The 21611-nt window shown below is 37.2% G+C and overlaps 1 protein-coding gene across 1 annotated transcript in view; it reads right to left on the reverse strand.

The window, feature by feature from the left end:
* Positions 1–16895: 16895 nt before the first annotated feature.
* The window catches only part of LOC136881409 (dehydrogenase/reductase SDR family member 7), a 98495-nt gene continuing 93779 nt past the window's right edge, over positions 16896–21611 (reverse strand). Inside the window, exon 8 of the mRNA XM_067154150.2 lies at positions 16896–17018. Coding sequence (XP_067010251.1) covers positions 16946–17018 — 73 coding nt within the window. The 3' untranslated portion in view covers positions 16896–16945. The remainder of the gene's footprint in view (positions 17019–21611) is intronic.

The following is a 21611-nucleotide window of genomic DNA, read 5'->3' on the forward strand; positions in this document are numbered from 1 at the left end:
GTGAATCACTGTACTCAACGCTTAAATTCATTAAATCTAAATATCGATCTGAACCAACTGATGAACATTTAAGTGAACTTGTGCGAACTGCGCTTACCAATTATCAGCCAGATTTCAAAAAACTAACAGCATAAATGAACACTCAAAATATCTCAAAAGTAAAATCTCATTCCTTGATGTGTACCTGAAAAATAATGTTCTGTGTAGTGTAGAAAATAAATGTTCCTTCATTTGTTATCAAATTAAAAACGTGTCTTCATTTTATAAACCATTTTCTAAACATGCTCCCATTTTTTTGTCTCCTAAATTTGCGGCTCCCAGAAGTAAGGTTAGTGGCCACCCCTGTTATATACCGTATCTCTATATTATAAATAAAAAACATATTAAAAATTTACACCTGAGAATTTGGAATGTTTTTGGCATGAATCAGATAAGTCCTAATACACATTTCCCCTTAGAATTTTCCATTTACTTCCCCCCTCTGAAATGGGCAATTAAGCACTCCACAAGATCGCCGCTTCCTTCGCTACTTTAGAGTCCTATGTCCAGAAGTCCTAGAGCTGCCCTTGGTTTGGTCTCATTGTGAAGTCATGTAACTCATGCCATGTTATGCTATTGTGCATATCACCATTGAGGAATAAATAACTGGAAAATACAACACATATTCAGGCAGAAAGAAATCAAAAATTTAAAACAAAAAACATCAGCTGCAGATGCCACCTTTCCATGCCTGATAGGTATAGTAATTGGTGAAGTGAAGTGCTGTCTAACCTGGAACACTTGATTAAACTTGTAAAGCTATTACCACATAGCCCAACAAACACACAGCTCAATGGACTGAAAACAGTTTGGGTATGGTAATTTCAGTACAGGGACTGAATTATGAAAAAAGTCCATAGTTCCTCCTTTAATAATACCATGAATAATTAACACTGGCAACATGACTGTCTTACAACAGTTCATAGCTACTGGTACAATAAAATAAAATAATGCTTCTTCACGAACTTCATAAATGTGACCGAGAGCATGACACACTGACAACAGTATAGATGTAGTTCATAGGGAGGTGCTCCACTAAAGTATACCTTTTATTACTGTATTCTATGAATTTTGTGGCTATGAGTGTAGGATATTTTTAGTGGAAAGAAATAATTTCAACCATATTTTTATATATAGAGTACAGTACTTCAGTATCATGGTTTTCCACATCATTGTACCACATCAAACTACATGTATTGGACAACATACACTATATCAAAAAAGCATACCGATGGTAGTTCGAGAGAGCCTACAGATAATTTGCAACAAAAGAGTAGTGTTTCCAAAATGATGCAGAATTTGGGCTGGGAAGACTTCAGAGTATCAATTAATCAATCAATTATCTGCATTTAGGGCTGTGTGCTCCTCTGCTATTTAGATAAATACGGTATATGCTTGTGCTAAACCAGCCTATGTTATTCTTCTCGTATGCCCACGGCAGGGTTGGGCACAATGAGCATCGAGTAATAAATAACCGCAAAATACAACACATATTCAGGCAGAAAGAAATCAAAAAATCTAAACCAAAAAAAATCAATGGAAGCTCCAATCAACCAGAGGTAACAGGGCAATAAATAAGTACTTACCTATCATAGTTTGCGTGGACCGGGTTCAAAATGACCAGAAAAAAAGTCATGAACTGAACTCAAGCCTATTAAATCAAAAGGGTAATATTTAAAAGGCTACCCCTCCTACTCCTTCAATAATAATGCCGAGTAGGAAACATACAGTTTATTAAATAAACTTTAGGAAACCAAAATAATATCAACGGCCACATGAAAATCAGAAACATAAAAACAGGCCTCGTGAGATCAATACACAGACCTATAAACCTTTTGACTACCATCATAGTGTCATGTCTACCCATAATAGAATCCAGTCAACATGATCAACCCTCATAAATACAGGAGTATTCAAGATGGCGACTACTGTGTGTGAGTCTGTGATATCCGTAGTAGATAATGGTGTAAGATGCAGTGAAAAATGTGGCAAATGCAGAAGAGTAGTTAAAAATGGGATTCTGTGTCGTAAGTGTGATGAATGGTACCATTTTCGTTGTGCAAATATTGTAAATAGGACTGATATTGAAGAAAGTGAGTGGCTGTGTCCCGAGTGTAAACAAACTGAGAGTGAGGCAGAACAATCAAGAAAGAGAGACTTACGAAACTATAATTAAGATTTTAGGAGTGCTACAAGAGGACTTATGCGCTCTGAAACATGAAAATGAAAGCTTAAAGGACAGAATAAAGAAACTGGAAGATAAAGAAGACATTGGAGAAGAAAGATCGCCGTGGACGGAAGTGACGCGTGGCCATTTTAGGCTTAATGTTAAACATATGGGAGAAACTACGTACAACTTAAAACCGGGAAAAAACTCTTTGCAGTGCCAAAATAGATTTCAGTTATTGCAGCAAGTTCCAGAAGAAGACACACCAAGTTTTCCAAATAATTTTAAATCCAGTGGAGGTAAGCTACAGAAGAAAACCAACCGAAAGTCAAGATCGCCAAAGATTCATCTCTACGCAGACAGTCAAGGGCGGGGTATGGCAGAAGGCATCAAGGATGAGCTGCAGAATCCAGAGACTGAGGTTTTAGGACTAATAAAACCAGGTGCCAAAACTGAAGACGTCCTTTCAAGTTGTGATCCTGTGTTAGAGAAGGACAATTATGTGGTGATTGTGAGTGGTACAAATGACATTGCTGCAAATGAAGGTGAAGAATTAATTACGACTCTCAGAGGTAAGATTTCTAAACTACCTGACTCAAAAGTAATTGTAGTAAATGTGCCACCCAGGTTTGACCTTTTAGAGGACTCATGTGTGAACAAAGCTGTACATGATGTAAATATAAAAATCAAGAGATTAAGTAAGAGTTTTAGAAATGTCTATGTAGTAGATACTTTAGGTCTTGGCAGGCAAATGTTCACTAGACATGGGTTACATCTAAATGGTAATGGAAAAGCAACTCTCTGTAGACAAATTGCTACAATTATCAACAGAGATTTGCAAACTAATCTGTACTTAAGAAAACCCATACCACTAAACTGGCACATACAGGGAAACTTGCCAGAAAACCCAGACCCTTAAATCAAGATCTATGTACAAGGATCTGGGTTCCAAGGAAGTTCTCAACTCATGAGTCAAACATTACCCAATTGCAACAGTCAAGTTTTAGGGAGGAAGGAGGTCCGAGATTGCTCTTGGTAAACTGTCAGAGTGTAGTAAATAAACAATTAAAATTCGGTACATTGATGGAATCTTATGAGACGGATGTGGTGATAGGAGTGGAATCGTGGTTGAGAGAAGGGGTGGGTAATACAGAAGTATTTCCAGAAGGGTATACAGTCTATCGTAGAGACCGAGGAGATAAAAAGGGAGGAGGGGTATTTATTCTGGTGAAGGAAACTTATTGTTCGCATGAATGGTTTACTGATGAAAGGGATGAAATATTAGGGATAAAATTAGTTTGTGATAATATGAAGGAGGTGGGAATTATAGGAACATATAGGCCTGGAAGAGAGGAAAGAGACATGGAAATATTTGAGAAAATAATAGATTATACTCATAAAAACAATAATGATACGGTAATAATTGGGGGAGATCTAAACTTGCCTGAAGTTGAATGGAATGGGGCTGCAAGTGAAGCCCATGAAAAGAAACTGGCAAATAAGTTAATTTGGAAGGGAGGATTTACACAAGTAGTACAAGAACCAACTCGTCTCAATAACTTGCTAGATGTATTCTTGGTTAAACCATGGGAAATTGCTGATAAAACTGAGGTAATTGAAGGAATAGGTGACCATAAGGCTGTAATAATGGATGTAGGACTTGTACCAAAAATGCTTAATAAGAGGGTCACAAAAGACAAGAAATTATACAGAAAAACTAAAGTTGATGAATTTGGGATTTACCTTAAATCACAATTCAGTTGTTGGATAAGTGAAAGGAATAATGTGGATACACTTTGGGCTAAATTTAAAGGAATCATTTGGGAAGGAGAGAAGAGATTTGTACCTGTTAAGAAGGGTAAAATGACCTCAGACCCTGTTTATTACACAAGGGAAATAAGAAAATTAAAAAGAAAATGTAGAATAGTAAACAGGAAAATCAAAGAAGGTAGGGAGAGTAGAGAAAGTAGAAAACAGCTAATGAGGGAACTGAATAGAGTGAAAAAGGAAGCAAAAGAGAATTATATGAATGGCATTCTTCAAGAGGGTAATGACCACAAAGGGAAATGGAAAAAGCTGTATTCATATATTAGGAATCAAAAAGGAAAAGGAATCCAAATTCCTACAATGGTGGGAGAAGGGGGTGAACACTATTTAACAGATACTGAGAAAGCAAACCTCTTTAGTAGGGAATTCCGAGATTCAGTAGAAGATTGTCAGGACTTGGAAACCGTAACAGAAGATAGAGAGGGAGAGACACAGAGGGAAACAAGAAGCTTCTCATTCACAAATGAAGATATTTTCAGAGAAATCCAACTGCTTCAGCAAGGAAAAGCAGCAGGAAGTGATCAAATTACTGGGGAGGTATTAAAGACAATGGGGTGGTATATAGTGCCTTATTTAAAATTTCTCTTTGACTATGTCATAAATAATAGTGTGATACCAAAGGAATGGAAGGAATCTATAATAATACCAATTTATAAAGGAAAGGGTGATAAAAGGAAACCAGAGAACTACAGACCAATCAGCCTGACCAGTATAGTTTGTAAAATACTGGAGAGTTTAATAGCAAAGTACATCAGAGGGATATGTGATGATAAAAATTGGTTCATGAGGAGCCAGTATGGATTTAGAAAGAAATTTTCTTGCGAGGCACAACTGGTGGGATTTCAGCAGGACATATCAGATCAGTTAGATTCAGGAGGCCAGTTAGATTGCATAGCCATAGATCTTTCCAAAGCCTTTGATAGAGTGGAACATGGAATATTATTAAAGAAATTGGAGGGAATAGGATTGGATGTAAGGGTTATAGGTTGGATAAGAACATTTCTAAATTCAAGGGTTCAGAAAGTCAAAGTTGGAAATAATATATCACAGGAAGAGAAAGTCTGGAAGGGAATTGCACAGGGTAGTATAATCGGTCCGTTACTTTTCTTAATATACGCAAATGATTTAGGGAACAATATAACATCGAAAATAAGATTGTATGCAGATGACATAATTGTTTATAGGGAAATAAATAACATTGAGGATTGTTCAGAATTACAAAGGGACCTTGACAGTATCCAAGAATGGGTTGAAGAAAATAATATGAAGATTAATGGAGGCAAATCAACTGTTATAACATTTACAAACAGGAGCTTTAAAACTGAATTTGAATATACTTTGGATGAGGTAGTTATCCCAAAAGATGGCAAGTGCAAATACTTAGGTGTGAGATTTGAAAGTAATTTGCACTGGAAGGGTCATGTTGATGACATTGTTGGGAAAGCATACAGATCGTTACATGTCATAATGAGACTACTTAAAGGATGCAACAAAGAATTAAAAGAAAAAAGTTACTTAAGTATGGTTCGTCCATTATTGGAATATGCAAACAGTGTTTGGGATCCTCACCAAGAATACCTAATAAAAGAACTAGATGGTGTGCAGAGGAAAGCAGCAAGGTTTGTAACAGGGGATTTCAGGAGAAAGAGTAGTGTATCAGAAATGTTAAAGGAACTTGGGTGGGAAACTTTAAGTAAGAGAAGGGAGAAAACTAGACTTATAGGATTATATAGAGCCTATACAGGAGAAGAAGCATGGGGAGATATCCGTGAGAGGCTTCAGTTGGAAAATAATCATATTGGTAGAACTGACCACAAGTACAAAATTAGAAGGAATTTTAGTAGAAGCGATTGGGGTAAATTTTCTTTCATTGGGAAGGGCGTGAAGGAGTGGAACAGTTTACCAGGGGTAGTGTTTGATCCTTTTCCAAAATCTGTACAGATATTCAAGAAGAGAATAAACAACAACAGAGATAATAAATTAAATGTTAGAGGGCATTCGACCAGTGCAGGATATTGTAAATAATAAAAGTGTGTGATTAAATTAATTCCATCCCCTGGTCTAAGGAGTTTGGACAGCCCAAGTAGGGGACTGCCTGTAGGGGTGAAGTACAGTGGGGACTTCGAGGGCCCTGGGACCGTTACGGTAGCTGTGAAGGCCCTTCAGGAACTCTGAAAAGTGGTGGCAAAAGGGGCTCTGGTTAAGACGCAGCAGGTCGTTATGCTACTTAGGTTCCAACTTGAGTAAAATATAAATATGTAAATAAATTCAGTGTTAATTTTAATCTTATACCAGTTGTATAGTATTATTAGAAGTAATTTCACATACCGTACTGTATATGAGTTGACTATGTTTGTAAGATATTATAAGTAGAATTTTGTAAACAATATAAATTTATTAAGGATGATGTGTGTGTTTAATAGAAAAAATTATTAGCGTAAATTGTATAATATTGTATTCTAGGAAAATTTTCTTCGTCTCCTGTTAATTTAAAATTTAGTGCTTGACAATAATGTATTTTAGTGTACCATTTGCCACCGAGGTAGACACCTCATTTGCAAATAAAGAGATTTTGATTTGATTTGATTTGATTTGAAATAAAAATGTACAGAACATAGGGAAAGAAATTATTACCTTAAGAACAAAACATCCTTGTAGCATTACGCAGTCCTCGGCCCAGAGCAATGTATCATTTTGATATTATTTCAACAGGACTAGTATTTACTGAATACGACACACGGTTATAAAATAAAATATAACTCACAGCAATGATTTCCAACTAACTTCACAAAAGATGAAGGCGGAAAGATAAAATATGGCTGGACCAAAGATCAAAAGAAAGAGAGGTTCACATGAAACATGGTGCCCGGGATCGGGGATAAAGGAGTTGCTAAGGAAACACACCAAAAAAAGAAAAATGCAAGTGGCCAAGAAAATGCAAAGATGAGAACAAACAAACGACACAACTAGGCAATATGATATGAGTCCTACATATCTCACATTCAAACACTCACGCAATAGGTTAAAAGGGTCCAAGGAACAGAGAACAACGGTCGGAAAAAACTTGTCTCACATGGATATGCGAAGCCAAACCCACACAAGATCGGAGGTCCAGTTCACATCATCAATACATCTCCTCTCATGTACAACTAAAATGCCAATGCAGCACCAGCCTCCCATGTACTTGTTTTTCCGATACACAACCACATGGCAGGAACATCGGATAGCAAATTGGTACATGAATAATAAGGTTAGAGACCCCCACAACATGAACCGTAGAATAAAGTCAATTTAACACACTTCCAAGGTGCATCAGAGATCAATGATAGCAAGACACAGATCAATGTACCGAATTGTGACACCAAGAAGAAACATAGCTAATATAAATAATGTCACGTGGACAACAACAGTACAAACCAAGATGGGCCACAAAAAAAAAAAAAAAAATAAATAAATAGCTATGGAGAATAAAGAAATAGTAGCCAAGCATAGGCTAGTGCTACATGGTGATATAAAACAAACATGGTCCACGAGGCCAACCCCAAAAGAAAGGGATAAAGAATGGTGGAAGAAGCACAAAAATAGTAGATAAATTGCCTGAATCAGGCCATTCATATAACTGCAATAAAGTACGTTGGAAACCTTCGAGACCAATAGTGCTCACATCAGAAATGGTTGAAATAATGCTTGTAAAAACATGCCTCGAGAAATTTCATTTCAAAGAACTTGGAGATTTATCGAACATTTCCCTTAATAAATTATTACAATCCCTTACTCCTCGTCCTATAAATTAATATGTGCCCCAATTTGTCCACTTGAATTCCAAGTTATCTTCATATTGTGATCTTTTCTACTTTTAAAAGTGCCACTCAAGCTTATATACCAAAGTCATTCCACGCCAGAGGCACATCCAATGAGAGGCTAGGGGGCACTTTAGCTTCCCCTCCCCACCCACCTACTTAAATTTTAAAGTTGTTTTGTTTGATGAAACAGTTTTGTTTCTGCATTACATGCATAGGTTATGTCACAAAAGTTCACTAGTGATGAATAGTAGTACAGTGACTACAGGATAGTAAGTATTGGATTCGTCCTAGCAGCGGCCAAAGGACTGGCAACAATAGGCTGCATATTGGCGGCAACTGCCGAGTCCAGGCCTTCAAAAACAAGTTACAAAGAACTTGTGGATACCCAAAAAGAAATTGGGGTAGATGCTCCACCTAATCAATCTACCCCAATTTCCTTTTATGTATTGTCTATATCAGCATGGAATAAAAATTAATTATGAGCTTGTGGATTGCAGTGCATTAATGCATTAACACTCACAGAGAATATGTTTCTTACTTCACAAATAATACTTGAAATATTAGCTGAAAATATACTATTTTCTATGCAATGAATAACAAATGTAAATTTTCTAGTGTTTCAATTTCATCATTGTTTAAAAAGCCAAAAAATATAGAAGATAAAACATATCAAAATTCTGCAGATAATGGCTTCTTCTAATGGCATTGACATGATTACTACTGAAAAAAGAGAAAAATCTGCAGATGATGAAATTAGTATGAGTACTTTAGTCGTCTTCTTCTTCTTCTTTTTCTTCCATTCCCTTTTCCAGATTCTCTCTGGGTAGGGTAATATACCAAAGCCCCCCACCTTACTCGATCTTTCCACCATTCCTCTTCTAGTACTTTATTGCTATCGACTCCTCTATTTGCAATACAGTCCACAACAGAACTCCTCCATCTCATTCTAGGATGTCCCGTAGGCCTGTTTCCAGTATCTGTATCCATGAATGTTCTCTTCGGTATTCTCTCTCCTGGCATTCTCATCATGTGTCCAAACCATTTTAGCTTTGCTATATCAATCTCTTCTTGAAGTTTACACACTCCCATGCTTCTCCTTATTTCCTCATTTCATATTCTATCTCATCTTGTCTTTCCTTGTATGCTCCTCAAGAATCTCATTTCAGCTGCTTGTATCTTACTTTGGTTCCGCTTAGTTAACGTCCAGGCTGCTGAAGCATAGGTCAGTATAGGTTTATAATAGGACGAGTATAAAACCTTCTTGCACTTCATTGGCATATCTTTGTTCCATACAATGTATCTCACACACTTGTAGAAACTTGCAGACTGTTGTATTCTTAAATCAATTTCTCCATCCAAATTTCCATCTTGTGATATCATGCTGCCCAAATATTTTAAATTTTTCACTACTTCAAGAGGTTCATTTCGTATTTTTATCACTCCCCTGGATTTTCTGTTACCTCTTGTCATGATCAAAGTCTTACTTTTCGCAGTACTAATCTTCATTCCAGAATTTCTTATCTCCTCATTCCGTAAATCAACTTGTGTCTGTACTTCCCCTTCATTATCTCCCCAAACTACGATGTCATCAGCAAAGAGCATAGACTTTACTTGTTCGCCCATCATCTTCTCCTTGATATTATGTAGAATTCTATCCATGATGATAATGAAGAGTAAGGGAGACAGTACACTCCCCTGTCTTAAGCCTGTCTCAACTCTGAACCATTCAGTTTGACCCACTTTGGTTCTAACACAGCTTTTGCAATTTTGATACAATTCTATTACCATCTGCATTGTTTCATTCCCAAACTGTGCCTCTGTCAAGTTTTCCATACCAAATTCCTTGGGACACTATCATATGCCTTTTCAACATCTAGAAACGTTACTACCATGCCCTTTCCATATTCGCAATACCTTTCCATCATTTGACGCAATGTAAATATTGGGTCAAATGTGGACCTGCCTCTTCTGAATCCATACTGGTGTTCTGCCAATTTTCCCTCTACTCTGTCTCTTATTCGTCTATCCAACATTCATTCAAGGATCTTAGCTGTATGAGGTATCAGTGTTTTTTTCGAGATTTTACTAACGTGCACATCATTGAAAAATCAAAGAACACCATACAATTCAACCAGATATTCAAAGACTGTCATATAAAGAGTGTATGGTTCTTACCTGCAAAAGTAATAGGTGATCTGCAGTACATATCTGAGTGGAGGTTTAAGGATCATTTCTTTTGTTGAGTACTGTAGTTGCTGCCCTTAGAAGCTTGTAGTTGCTGTTTGGTAAACGTACATTGGTGACATACTTTTCTATTTGATATCATGTGCATCCTCTACACAAACAGAGCACTTAACAGTTCGGTGTTCATATTAGCATGGAACTCAGTCTTGTTCTTCCTCACCTCACGCAACTGAAAAATCGCAGCTACACACATACTACAGAACACGCGTGAATGAGATTTTGAGAAACGGAGTAAACAGGCCCACTCATTCGAGTATTCCTCCCTAAATTTTTGAACTACTTTTGGTTTATTACTAGCGTTACTAATCATGTAACGTCACCACACATATTTTCCTGCACAAGAAATCGCTTCATTATTTCAAACCTTTTGTAGTTGTAACACACGACTAGCATATATCCTAGAAGAGCAATTGACAACCAAAATCGCAATAAATACTTCAACAGTCACGCACGCAGTATCCACAAGGAAACGGAGTTTGTCACCACTTTGCCACCAAAACAAAGACAAAACAACTTGCATATTTGCATGGAAGTCTGGTCATGTGACGAACAAAGACAACAGCTCCGCAAGATATACCACTTTACAGGTGCCTATTTCTCCGGTACTGGAAGCACACATGCGTTCAGTGCGTGAAAACTCGAAATATTCTTAAATCAGGGACGCGAAAGGGGTATAAATGATTACTGAGAAATCCGAAAATAACATTCTGAGAATTCAAGCTGTAATGGCATACCTTGTGTATTCTTTTGAACACTTCATACACTTAGATTTTAAAATCAACTGATTCGTAAAGGCGTAATTGTGATGGGTAATTCATAATTATTACGATTGAATCATAATAGTTGGCATCTCTGCCTCTGTTGCTCTACCTGGAGTGGCTCGTACCAATTTCTCACAGACACCTGTCCTGAGTTCTGATCCTGAATAGAGCCCTTAGCCTGCAATCTTCTTCCCCTTAGAACATTAGACCACCTGTCTTCTACAGTCCCCTCTTTCCTTCCCCTCCCTCTTGTACACCTACTGTAACCTGTACATTGCTTGGGGGAGACCTATCTTCCTTCCTGTCTTCTGTGAGAATCCTAATTATCTCCCTCAAACTCTCCAACTCCTCCCTCATACCCCTCAATGCCTCGCCACACCCATAGTTCCTACGCTTGCACTCTTTAGCCATTCTTTATGGAAAAAATGAAAAGAAAAGAAAAAATAAAATAACTTGTTTTGTGCAAAAAAAATGAACGAAAAGAAATATTGTCTAGGTTAGTACTCAAAGATCACACACAATTAGGTAATGAATATACTACTACACTATAACACTACTTAGTCATATTCTATCTTTATCCTACAACACCCTAACAGATAAAAAATACTGTTAATTACTGAATACCGAAAGGAATACACAAAAATTACACAATTCTATACTGCAGTTAAGGCTGTCCTAATTAAAACAACAGAATTTTAGTAAGAGAGTTTCTACAGATACCTCCTCTTCTTCTTATTTTATGACCACATAGGATCCCTTTAGTCAGTCCGTCGTTCAGGTCTCTTTGAAGGGATTGTTCGCGCTTAGCGGTCCTCCCAGTACTTCTTCAGACGCTCTGATCTTCGTGCCCTTTCCTCAGTTGAAAATGTGCGTGTTGTTGGTTTGTTTTGTGTAAGGGTAAAGCGGAGGTTTGTATTCTTGAGTTTTGTATTCAATTTTATCTTATTTGTGGTGTCTTCTGTTGTAAGGCCTATTTCCTTCAGATCCTCTCTTACTTCTCTGATTCATTTACATCCTGCTGTGGTATTTTTTGAGACGAGATTGTGTTGTACTAGTTGTTTCAGAAGTCTCGAATCCTGCATCCTCATGATATGTCCAAAGAATCCCAGTCTCCTCTTACGCATAGTATCTGTAATGGGTTCTAGCTCTTTGTACACGACTTTGTTAGGTATTAACCGCCACTGTCCATCTTTCTGGTATTTTTTGTTGATGCAGGTTCTTCCAATCCTCCTTTCAATTTTCTGAAGTCTGTCAGTCTTTGATTGTTTATTCAGGTAAAAGAGTGTTTCTGCTGCATATGTAGCTTCTGGTTTTATAACTGTGTTGCAGTGTTATATTTTTGTATTTATTGATAGACATTTCTTTTTGTAGATATCCCATGTTAATTTTTGTGCTTTAGCTAATCTATTTGTTCTTATTTGGATCAAGATTTTTTTCATTTACGTTATGTGTTATTACTTCTTCAAGATATTTAAATTGAGTTACTATTTTGATTTTATTACCATTTATGGTGACTTCTTTTAGCTGTGTTGGTTTTTGGGGCATAATTTCTGTTTTTTCAAATGATATTTTGAGGCCAATTTTATTTGCAATGTTTTGAAGTTCTGATGTCTTGGTTTTTGCTTCTTTTATGTCCACTGCTAGTAATGTTAAATCGTCAGCAAAACCCAGGCAATTTGTTTTGATTTTTCAGCCAATCTTTATTTTGGGGGAACATTTCCTAAATCATTCCCTCATTACCATTTCTAGAGCACAGTTAAATAATAATGGTGAGAGCCCATCTCCCTGCCGTAGTCCAGTTTTAATTTCAAATGTCTCTGATGTTTCACCCCTAAACTTCACTTTTGATTTGGTGTTGGTGAGAGTCAATTTTATCATGTTTATTAATTTGGGGTGTAGTCCAAGGTGTCTTAAAATTTTAAACAGAGATTCTCTATGGATGCAATCATAAGCTTTCTTGAAATCTACAAATGTTATCACCATATCTCTGTTTCTTCTCCTGTTATAGTCCATTATCAACTTAACACTCATGATCTGATCAGGACAGCTCCTCCAGGGTCTGAAACCTCCTTGATATTCTCCTAGTTCTTTCTCAAGTTGTAAACTTATCTATTAAGGATGATTATTGAAAATATTTTGTATGTTATGTCTAGGAGCGAGATTCCCCTGTAATTATTAGGGTCAGTTTTGTCTCCTTTTTTGTGCAGTGGATGAATGAGGGCTGTTGTCCAGTGTTCTGGTAGTTCTTCTTTAATCCAGATAGAGACAAGTTGTTGATGGAGGGCAACTTTTCCTGATGTTCCTGCATATTTCTAGATTTCCGCAAAGGTCTGATCTTCTCCTGGCGCTTTGTAGTTTTTTAATTTATTCAGAGCTTGGTAGACTTCCTTTATTGTGGGGGGATTAAAGTTCTCTGGTGATGTTTTTATCGGGGTGTTGGTGTCCAAATGAAGGAGTTCTGTAGGTTCCTCACAATTTAAAAGCTTGTTGAAATGTTTAGCCAGAATTTCTGCATTGTCTGTATTGTTATGGGCCAGCTTACCATCTTCATCGTTCACCAGTACGGTCGGGGGTTCATATTTTTGGAGCTGCTTTCTGAAGGTTTTGTAGTAGTCCCTTGATTGAGTTTTATTGAATTGTTCTTCAAATAACTGCAGGGTGTCCTTATGATGTTGTCTTTTTATTCTTCTTAAGACTTGGGTAGTTTCTTTTCTCTGTTTTACTAGCTTTCGATAGGATATTTCTGTTCTTTGGGACTGATGTAATAGCCATGCTTGATATCTTTTCTCCTTTATCCTACAACACCCTAATAGATAAAAAATACTGTTAATTACTGAATACCGAAAGGAATACACAAAAATTACACAATTCTATACTGCTGTTAAGCCTGTCCTAGTCTACTATACTACACAAAAATTTTACAATAATAAACCAAGCACGCCTATTTCTAATAAGATATTACTCGTATACTACTGTACAGTACACTACAATAACTTTAAACTACGTTCAGACGTATCCTAATTACAATACCGGTACCGTATGTCACTACTAAGCACAAACAGAAATTGAAATTGCAAGTTTGAAATTTGCACGAACTACTGTACTCAAAGATTACCAACAAGGTTAAATGCTTAGGCAGATTATTATTAGTACTATGCTCTAATAGATACACACACAAAGTTACACACGAATATAGCAGGTAATATACTGTACTATCTAAATATACCGTATCTGCACTACAATTCTAAACTAAAATGTGGTTATATGGATTTTAGTGCTGATGGATTACTATTATTTTCCCTACTATGCGGGACAGAGAATATAAGTGTCCTTAAATGCCGAAAAATAAGAGGTTAATACAAGAATTTCTGTCAAAACTACGCCAGAGGCTTGAACTGCAATATTATTATGATAGGCTCTATAGGAATTTAATTATTAACTTTTAATCGATGTATGAACGAAGGTGCAAAGTACAGTACAAAGTATGCCGGGACCTTAGGCTACAAATTATCGGAATAAAGTAATCGGCTGATTTTGTGTTTGTTTACACAACTACCATGTGCCTGTAGCCCGTTCTCTTTGATCTCGTCGGAATGTACGGTATCAACAATCGTCAACAATCCAAAAACTGTTAAGTACCGTAATTATCCAGTGAAATACCGGGTAATCTCTTTAACTTCTTTTTAAATTGAAGTTTACAGGCGTATCATGCTTTTTAATTTAGTAAATTATTACCTTTGCGATAGTTTGAATGGATAACTATACGAAATACCGGAACTGTTGCGGCGGAAGTTACGGTACTATTATTCCTTATGATAATCTGCCTTTGTAAGAATTATACCAACGAACCTACAGATATTTACAAATATTTTTAAAGTTAAAATTATTACCTAAAGTATTTTCTAAACCTAAATTCGAAACAAGGTACATCTAGCTAGCCTACTTAACCTAGAAAACGTAATTTACTGAAGACCAACTGAAGTAGTTGTTATAAAATTTAAATAAATATCACTACTCCCCATTTCTACCAGCAAGCACTAAACACCACTATATAAATAGCACTAAATGAATCACAAACACACAAAATTAAGTTATTTCAATAGGTTTTAAGTACTTTATCACTACAATGATGCAAGAGCTCTAGCAACAGTCAACCGTTCACAAGCGCATCCAACAATGGTTTATAACGTGGCTTTTGAAATACCATTGGTTCAATTCTTTGCACAAGATATTTGGAGAATGTTTGCATCAAATCTGCCCTGCGCACACTCGAATTAGCTGACCAGTCTTGCTGATGTATGGCTGTCGACCGCAAAAGAAATAGAATATGTGTCACTGTCTCAAGGTTAACACATGCAGTATATCAGCTCTTCCTGAGTTCTAGACAAGCATACTACTGCTCCACACTTCAGTACAAAATGAAAAGACATTCAATAAAGATAAATGTTACATAAGTTGTCCATTTCTCTCCTTATTAATGGAATGTACCGATTTAGATTGGTTCTTACATTCCAATTTCATATATTCATTATGGCCGACCTGGAGATTCAACACTGAACAGGTCCCTCTGCAGCTGCTCACGATCCTGTATCTCATTTATTACTCTTTACAGTATAACATCAGCCACAAACCAGTTCTTTACTCATATAATTTATATATAAATAAGAAAACATAAAGGTCCAATAATACTGCCCTGTGGGACCCCCCGCTTAATCATTACCAGATCAGATAAAACTTCACCTACTCTAATACTCTGAGTTCTATTTACAAGAAATTTAGCTGCCCATTCAAACACTTTGTCTAGTCCAATAGCCCTCATTTTCATCAGTAATCTCCCAAGATCTACCTTATCAAAAACCTTGGATAGTAAGAAGATAGTAAGGTGATGAGCTGCTTGAGTAAGCAGTATGTTAAGAATTGTGGGTGGAGAGATTGTGCAGAATGATGTTCATAGACAAATAAGCTTGAATCAAGTTTTTAAATGTAGGAAAGATCATAATAGGAAGATAAAGTTGGAATTCAAGAGGACAAATTAGAGCAAATTATTGATTATAGGAAGAGGAATTAGGAATAATTTACCAACAGAGATGTTTAATAAATATCCAACATTTTTGGAATCATTTAAGAAAAGATTAAGAATAAACAATTGATAGGGAATCTGCCACCTGGGTGAGAGCCCTATATTCAATTCAGCGGTAAACTATTTGACTGAATCACCCGCACCTGTCCCAACACTGAAGAAGTTTCGCTATACCCTCCACAATGAAGGATGCTGGTTGCTGAGATCTTGGCTGAAAGGCCAGTGATCTGTAAGACTCCAGCAAAAACACCACAAAATGCCTACTGTTGTGTTGGCAGCATGCTGACATGTGTTACCATGGAGTACAAGCACACTTGCTGACAGTCTACCTGGTCAAAGCACCTTGTTTGCAACAAGAATTGAATCATAACACCGTATATTCATTCAGACGTAACCATTAAACACAAATGTTGCTTCAATTCTTTCCTCTACTTATATCAGACTGACCACAAATCTATCCTGTTACTACAAACAACCAAGGCATGCAGTACTGCCACTTCTTGCCTGTCCTGTCAGTTATCTGCATTGTTGCCAGCTCTGTGTCTGTTTCAACCAAACAATTCTTACATAGTACATGATATCTTTGAAATAAAACCTCACTTCTAACACAGACAGTATATTTTTCAGTCCATTGTTCTTTTTGCTAGGGGCTTTACGTCACACCGACACAGTTAGGTCTTATGGTGACGATGGGGTAGGAAAGGCCTAGGAGTTGGAAGGAAGCGGCCGTGGCCTTAATTAAGGTACAGCCCCAGCATTTGCCTGGTGTGAAAATGGGAAACCACGGAAAACCATTTTCAGGGCTGCCGATAGTGGGATTCAAACCTACTATCTCCCGGATGCAAGCTCACAGCCACGCGCCTCTACACGCATGGCCAACTTGCCCGGTCAGTCCATTCAACAGTGATTATCACTAAATACATTCGGGCATCATCACAAATACATTCCATAGCAAAATATAGTAATAAACAAAATTAGTTTCACAAATTTATTTAATTGACATGAACTTCAATTCAGAACACATCTACTTAGTCTTTAGTGTATCTTTGGTGTCTCGCAGCTTCAGGAACTGTTTTGGTCCAATGTATGACATTACTCTGAAACGAAGAAAACACACATGATCAATACTTCAACTATCATGCTCAGATTAGGATGGTGGTGGTGATTATTATTTTAAGGGAAAGTACAACTAGGCAATGGCTATTTATAGAAATCTCTTAAGGCCGATAGTAGTTAAAGGGGCATTAGGTGATTTATACACTAGTGAGGGGATAAATTTATTAAACACAGGATGAGCAACATAAAGCAGAACCAGTCCGCAGCCTGGCAGCGCAGCCTGCACACAGGAGGTGCATGCGTGACAGGAAGTCCACAGTAAACACAGTGCATTGTCGCGTAAGCTATTTCCAACAAACAAATAACACAAAACAACAACAAAATAAAAGTACTCACATATCCTGTATCATGCCAGGAGATGTTGAAACTGCCTTCCTTCGTTGTTCAAACATTTCTGGCACCTACTTAGGAAATTGTTCATTACCCTCTGCAGTTCCCTCTGAGAAATGGCAGCAATTTCTTGACAAATATTATTTTGAAGTTCATCTAAAATGTGTGAATTCATTTTGTACACTTTCTCTTTCAATGCCTCTCAGAGATAAAAATCGCAGAGGGTTAAATTGGGGGACCGAGGAGGCCATATGTTGTTCTTGATAACTCTATCTTCAAACATTGCATGGGTTTCCTGCAAGGAGAACTGGGCTGTATGTGCCATCGCAGAGTCTTGCTGGAAAAACGCGACACCTCTTTCCCTCTCAGTTAATTCTCAAAAATACCGCCGCAAAATGGTTTGCACATACCTATCAATATTGATAGTTTCCGAAAACAAATTGGGCCTATTATTCTCTCACCGCTAATAGCACACCACACTCCTATTTTTTACATCATGCAGGGGTACTTGGTGAAGCTGATTAAGCTTTTCAGTACTCCAATAACAATTGTTTTGTGTATTAATATAGCCACTTAGGTGAAACCACAATTTGTCCGAAAAGAACATTATATTAGGGTCAATTTCTCTGTTATGTATTGCATTCAAAACCCATTCACAAAATCACATTCGTAATGCAGGTCTTGCACTGCAGTCATCTTAGACAGCTTTAACTTCAGTAACTTCGTACCAATTCGAACAGAACTATGGGAATTTTCTATTTCCTGAACAAGTCGTCAAAGTGATTTTGTAGGAGACCTATCCAGAGCGTTACCAATGTTACCTACAGTTTTTTGTGCAAGTACTGTACGTGATTTATTAAGTTTCTTATCAAGAAGATTTCCCATCTTACGTAATTTATTTACTAATCCACTAATCGAAGTCCAACCTGGAACTTGAACATCAGGAAACTTCTTTTGAAATAATCTCTTTACGGCCCTCACACTTTCTGTACGCTCATATTAATAGTAAATGAATACTCTTAGGGGAACAGAATACCGATACCCGACTTGAGCCACCTGAGTAATTTCACTGAATTCACACACTGTACTAATGTCACCAACTAAACATGTGCCACGTTTGCAAAGGTTCAACAAAGACTGAAACCTGGAGCAGTAGCACTGTGGTGAGTACATCCGGCACTGCATTTCGTCACTGGCCGACTCACTCACTGAGGAATTCCCCGCGCACAGGATGGAGCGGTTCCGAGTAAGCAACTCAGTATATCTGCATTTATTTGAGAGGTCCTCTTGAAATTTGTCATATGCCCAAGTGGTGGTGGTGGTGGTGGTGGTGGTGGTGGTGGTGGTGGTGGTGGTTGTTTTAAGGGGAAGTACAGTTGGACAACCAATCTTTCTTAACAGTAATCAGAGGAAAAGTGGAAGAGTCCCAAACTTCTGAAGAATGAGGGTATCGGCAAAAGAAAGACAAGGGCTACTAAGGACGTAAAACTGAAAGACATCCTAGGCCTCACAAATCTAATAACATTGGGGTCAGAAGAGAACAAGAGTCGACTGAGGGAGGTTGGATAAGAAAGATAAAAGTAAAATATGACGCACTCAGCTAGGGGTCCGTGGTTGCCAAAATGGAGAGTATACCTCAGGACCTTATGACAGGCAAGGGATACCATGGATGTAAGGCTATTCCACTGCCCCATCCACAGGAAAAATATGCCTATCGTATTCATATATGTTATACAAGGTAACATTGTTTTCAATTTAAGACTTTTAACATTTTGTGTGATACATTCTCTAAAAGAAAAGATGTAAATGGCAAAATTTTTCACATCTGTCAGATGTACAGGATGAACCACAATAAGATTAATATGAATAATTATATGATATTTTTTAACTTCAAGACAAAGTTGGCATCAGTATCTCCAAGGACAAAGTTATATGTGAAACAAAATAATCTCAAACTAAAATGTAAACACATAACAATAAGTCTAAAACTACAAAATAGTTCATAAAATATCAATCAACATCACAATTAAGAAATATACAAAAATTCACTTCACACAATTAACAGGTAAAAAAATCATAAAAGTAAGCCTTCAAAAAAGTACCCAGGTAATGCATGTAGCAATACCACATCAAGACATGTGATCTGAATTATTCATAATGAATGCTGTACACCCGCATGGGTCCTTTAGTAACTGAACTGAACTGCTAGTTGCTTTACGTCGCACCGACACAGATAGGTCTAATGGCGATGATGGGACAGGAAAGGCCTAGGAAGGGGATAGAAGGGCGGCCATGGCCTTAATTAAGGTACACCCCCAGCATTTGCCTGGTGTGAAAATGGGAAACCACAGAAAACCATTTTCAGGGCTGCCGACAGTGGGGTTTGAACCCACTATCTCCCGGATGCGAGCTCACAGCTGCGCGCTCCTAACCGCATGGCCAACTCAACCGGTGGTCCTTTAGTATTATTATAAGTTCTGGTTTAATGAGAACAAGGTAATTACAAATTATTACCAAAGTAAAGACCTGAAATTATGTTATTGTTAAGAGTTAATTGTAAGCTACACGTATTCAAACTATGCAATACTACATATGTTGGAGACACAAACACACACTCTCTTTCTTTCTCTCTCTCTCTATTTATATATAAGTACTACTCACTGCATATGACTTGTGTTGCGTCTACATATCAGATTTGTTTGATCATTCCTTTCGGTCCAGTTTTATATAAAAAGCTTAATTTTGATGTGGCAAGTAATTTCCCTGTATATTTACTGCGCTTTCCCTATTTTCCCTGTTTTTCCAGAAAAAGGCTACCCAGAAAGACTTCTAATTTGTTTCATGGTGTTCAATTTGAACATTTACACATTTGACTAGACATCATCATCACCATCATCAATGTCCCACTCCACTCCCACATTAATGTAAAATATATTTTTACCATTCTAAAATTTTAAAAAGAGAGTGATTTCCAGTTTTCTCTAATTTCAAACCACCAAGAATGCAGTGTGCAAATAATATATTTTCCTTTTAAAATGTTATCTGATCTGATCATAGATACAGATTCTCAGATAATATTATGTTTGATAACTGAATCAAGGAAAACAGACTGTACATAAGTACCAGGTGTCCACAATTAAACTGACAGTGTTCTGCGTGGCACAGCACAAACTGTAATGATCATAGGAGTCTGAAATTTCATAGCTATGCCAAGCGCTATGCTATGCGTTCACGAATTACACCACAAAAATTATTAGTTCCAAGTCTTATCACCACACAAAACTATGGCGCTGTAAGCAGTCAGAATGTTCAACATTCCACAACTCTGACGTCAGTTCCATGGTGGCACATACTGACTCCTTTTTGGAGCAAGAAACCTTCAGTAATGACTGCATCATCCCTAGGCATTTTCTAGATGCGTGGCCTTTAAATGCCCCGACCTATATTCACGTGACTTCTGGTTGTGGGGATATTTGAAGGATTATGTCCATCAGGAACATATCCAGTCTCTGCATTATCTAAAAGCTAGCATATAACCACATGTCGCTCTCATTTCAGCCGATACGCTGCGAGCAACTGTCGACCATGCAGTGTTACGGATGCAGCATGTTGCTGAATTGGGAGGCCATTTTGACATTTTTTTTTGTCACCAGAAATCCTAATATAAATGCCAGAACCACTGTTATCATGTGTTTGATCTTTCCTGCCTTTCTTCTGGGACCCTACCTCTGCTTTCAGCACCATAGTTTCACCTGGTAACAAGAATTGGAACTAATAACTTTTGTGCCATAATTCGTGAGCACATTACTTAGTTAGTATATCTATGAAATTTCAGACTCCTACAATCATTACAGCCTGTGCTATGTCATGCTGAACACTGTCAGTTTAATTGTGGACATCCAGTAGCCTATATATCAATGATATGTGTAAAGAAGTGGAATCAGAGATAAGGCTGTGTGCAGATTATGTTATTCGGTACAGAGTAATAAATAAGTTACAAGAAAGTGAGCAACTGCAAAATGACCTCGATAATGTTGTGAGATGGACAGTAAGCAATGGTATGATGATAAACGGGGTTAAAAGTCAAGTTGTGAGTTTCACAAATAGGAAAAGTCCTCTCAATTTTAATTATTGCATTGATGGGGTGGAAGTTCCTTTTGGGGATCATTGTAAGTACCTAGGTGTTAATATAAGGAAAGATCTTCATTTTGGCAATCACATAAATACGATTGTAAATAAAGGGT

The sequence above is a fragment of the Anabrus simplex genome, chromosome 1 (assembly GCF_040414725.1).
Source record: "Anabrus simplex isolate iqAnaSimp1 chromosome 1, ASM4041472v1, whole genome shotgun sequence".
Classification (NCBI taxonomy): Eukaryota; Metazoa; Arthropoda; class Insecta; order Orthoptera; family Tettigoniidae; genus Anabrus; species Anabrus simplex.